At 50.8% G+C, this 3,334-nt stretch overlaps 3 protein-coding genes across 3 annotated transcripts in view; 1 reads left to right on the top strand and 2 right to left on the bottom strand.

Moving 5' to 3' along the window:
* LOC102036135 (histone H3-like) overlaps positions 1 to 3,334 on the bottom strand; it is a 24,370-nt gene that overhangs the window by 9,227 nt on the left and 11,809 nt on the right. The gene's annotated exons all lie outside the window — the stretch shown is intronic.
* Positions 575 to 1,289, bottom strand: LOC102043956 (histone H2B 8). Its single transcript, XM_005421642.2, has one exon. The coding sequence runs from the start codon at positions 1,254 to 1,256 to the stop codon at positions 876 to 878; it is 381 nt and encodes a 126-aa protein (XP_005421699.1). The 5' UTR covers positions 1,257 to 1,289; the 3' UTR covers positions 575 to 875.
* On the top strand, positions 1,550 to 1,910 carry LOC115947928 (histone H2A-IV-like). The gene has a single exon (XM_031057526.1). It carries the CDS (start codon positions 1,632 to 1,634, stop codon positions 1,896 to 1,898), a length of 267 nt encoding a protein of 88 aa, XP_030913386.1. The 5' UTR covers positions 1,550 to 1,631; the 3' UTR covers positions 1,899 to 1,910.

Genomic DNA, 3,334 nt, shown 5'->3' on the forward strand with positions numbered 1-3,334 from the left:
CACAGCTGCAGCCCGCAGCGGACGCGGAGTTCTTACTCTGTCTCTGCGGCAGTTTTCTCTCAGCCTCTGCCCGGGACAACTAGGATTTAACCCCCTTCTAAAAGGCATTTATCTAAATACAGCCTTCCCTGCGCATCCCGAGCTGCCTAAGGTTCGTTAAAGCGCTCATCCTCGCTTTTCTTTTTTTTTTTTCCCTCTTTTTAAAATTTCCCTTGAGTCTCTTACATTTTCTTGTAATTTCCTATTGTGTTGTCACTTACGGATTTCTTAATTCTGCCGCGTTTCCACTGCGCGGTGGTGTATTTTATTAATATCCCCGACATTAATAAAGTACACCACTTCCTTGTGAAATCTCGAGGGCTAATAAAATTATGCTGTTCTCTACACCATAATGCACCCGCTGTGACTGTCGCTATTGGTTTCATTAAACATCATCTTCAAGTCATTACAGACTAATCCCTAGTTTCCCGGTAAACAACCCACTTTGGCTTATGGCCAAGTCACTCCAGAATGACATCTCATATTTAAAGGGGACAGCAAACTGTTTTTGTGAATAATTAGTACGAATAAATACTCTGAAATTAAGAAAGAAACCTTTAATGGCTTTAAAATTCTTTAGGGGCTTAACATGCTTTTTATAGACCTGCGGGACCGATTGACAGAACAGAACAGACAAGACGACCCAAATCTTTCCAAATACCTACACAGGATAACACTTTTCCCACATCTTCCGACAGCGTGTTCTAACCCAGTGACCAAAACATTACCACGTGCAAACACCACTCACCGAAAAAAACCTGTGATCGACTCTTTTACTGAATATATGGGTGGCTCTTAAAAGAGCCTTTGGGTTGAGAGTGACGGTCCGAGGCGCCCTACTTGGAGCTGGTGTACTTGGTGACAGCCTTGGTGCCCTCGGACACGGCGTGCTTGGCCAGCTCGCCGGGCAGCAGCAGGCGCACGGCCGTCTGGATCTCCCGCGAGGTGATGGTGGAGCGCTTGTTGTAGTGCGCCAGGCGCGAGGCCTCGCCCGCGATGCGCTCGAAGATGTCGTTGACGAAGGAGTTCATGATGCCCATGGCCTTGGACGAGATGCCCGTGTCGGGGTGCACCTGCTTCAGCACCTTGTACACGTAGATGGAGTAGCTCTCTTTCCTAGTCTTTCTACGCTTCTTGTCACCTTTCTTTTGAGTTTTGGTGACGGCTTTCTTTGAACCTTTCTTAGGAGCGGGAGCGGATTTGGCTGGTTCCGGCATCTTACGAGTCTGCCTACACCTGGCTACCGCAGGAACGACGTAGTCACAAAAGCGGAGCCCACCCATATTTATAGAGACGGTATGCAAATGAGATGACTCAATAGTCTCCTTCAGCATTGGACAGCTCGGCTCCGGGACGTCAAACACATTGCATTTTCCATTGGTCGACTTTGTCATCTGCATTCCCATTGGCTAAATTTACAATCCTTGTCTCCACCAATCAGAAGTCCTAGCGAACCTCAGCAGGCAGGTATAAAAAGGCAGCGTTTAAGCTCCCCGTGCATTTGCTTATTTTCGCCGCGTTTTTTTCCTGCTTCCGCGTAGCTTTTTTTTTTTCGTACTCGGCTCTTTTTTTTTTATCCAGCTCCATCAGCCATGTCCGGTCGCGGGAAGCAGGGCGGCAAGGCGCGGGCCAAGGCCAAGTCGCGCTCGTCGCGGGCCGGGCTGCAGTTCCCCGTGGGCCGCGTGCACAACAAGAAGACGCGCATCATCCCCCGCCACCTGCAGCTCGCCATCCGCAACGACGAGGAGCTCAACAAGCTGCTGGGCAAGGTGACGATCGCGCAGGGCGGCGTGCTGCCCAACATCCAGGCCGTGCTGCTGCCCAAGAAGACCGACAGCCACAAGGCTAAAGCCAAGTAAATCTCATCTGACTAACAACCCAAAGGCTCTTTTCAGAGCCACCCACATTTTCCTAGAAAGAGCAGGAACGCTTGACCCCAGGAATACACGCTGTGTTAATATACCTGGAAACCTGAAATCTTAATGGGCGGTGTCTGAAATGTTATGTATCTCTGGGCTCTGCCTTGGTGTTCTATAGCTTCCTCCTTTTTTTCTTTATCCTAGAAGTTACTTATGTAAGCGTGCGTCAGTTAATCTTTTTGAAAACTCAATAAAAGGAGCGGTTGCCACTGATGAAATTGGTCACCGCTGTATGGTTTCAGAAGAGATGAGAACTCTGCACGGCTGTGCTCGCTGCCTCTCCCTCTCTCCCTGCCGGTGGGTTCCGTGGGGGTGCAGCGCCGCTGCCCCGGGGCAGGAAGGGCGGGGCGGGCCGGGGCGGCCGCGGCCAATGCGGCCGGAGCGCGGGGCTTTCAAACCGCGGGGAGCGGGGCCCTCCCCTGCCCTGAGCCCGGCTGGGAGGGGGCTCCAGTGCCTCCTGCGGAGGGGTTGCTGCCGTTTTCTTCTTCCTGTGCCTCTCTTTTTTCTTATTTTCAGCTTAAAGCTTTCAGGCTTTAAGATAATCGTAAGTACTTCCCTGGGGCGCAGTCCAGGAGGGTTTCCAAAAAGTGGCATCAGGTATTTTGAATTAAGAATTCATTATTCTGATGGGTGATGGTGGTGACAGCTGCAGAACTGGCTCGAGTGTCAGTTCGTATAGAAAGCCCTATAGAAAGTCACATATGCCCAGGAAGGGAGTGTTGATGTACTAGTCTGGCCCTTAATTGGTGTTTTAATACTTTCTCCTTCATCCTGGCAGCATGAGTGGTGTTTAAAGGTGCTCTTGGCGCTTTTCTGCAAAAGCTTCCTTTACTTATAAATTATGGTCTCCTGGATACCGCTGCTTTGCTTTGCCGAGCTTTTCAGCACCACTATTTTGGCTTTGGTAGCCTTAGTTGTCTTTTTTGGGGCCCTTGGTTGCTATGGCTGCCTGGGCCTGCTTGGCTGCGGGAGCCCCTGGCACCCCGAGAAGGAGGCACGGCCTTGGCGATGTGGAAGCTGTGCTCTCTGAATCCGCCAGCCTCTGCATCCCCCTTCTCGGGGTGCCAGGGGCTGCTAAATCCCGCTAACAGGCGAGAGATCGGGATTCGCAGGGAGGAGCTTCCGCGCCATTGGTGCCTGCGGGCGGCCGCGCTGCCGGGGACGGCGGCAGCTCCTCTCCTCTCTCCTCCGAGCAGGGTAATTTTTAGGGGTTTTACCTTTGGTTTTTGTTTTTTTTTTTAATATTATTTTTAATTTTGTTCCCACTGTAAAGAACACGGCATTCCGTCCTTAGTTAGAATAGGTGTAGATAAATGACGCTTTGGTTTGTTTTTCGTTCAGTAATGTTTTATGCTGACAACTGCCCGAAGGGAAGG

The sequence above is a fragment of the Geospiza fortis genome, unplaced genomic scaffold, assembly GCF_000277835.1.
Source record: "Geospiza fortis unplaced genomic scaffold, GeoFor_1.0 scaffold186, whole genome shotgun sequence".
In the NCBI taxonomy this organism is placed as follows: domain Eukaryota; kingdom Metazoa; phylum Chordata; class Aves; order Passeriformes; family Thraupidae; genus Geospiza; species Geospiza fortis.

Bases quoted from the DNA above. Each gene is read 5' to 3' on its own strand.
- LOC102043956 (XM_005421642.2), bottom strand. From the start codon at position 1,256: ATGCCGGAACCAGCCAAATCCGCTCCCGCTCCTAAGAAAGGTTCAAAG.
- LOC115947928 (XM_031057526.1), top strand. From the start codon at position 1,632: ATGTCCGGTCGCGGGAAGCAGGGCGGCAAGGCGCGGGCCAAGGCCAAG.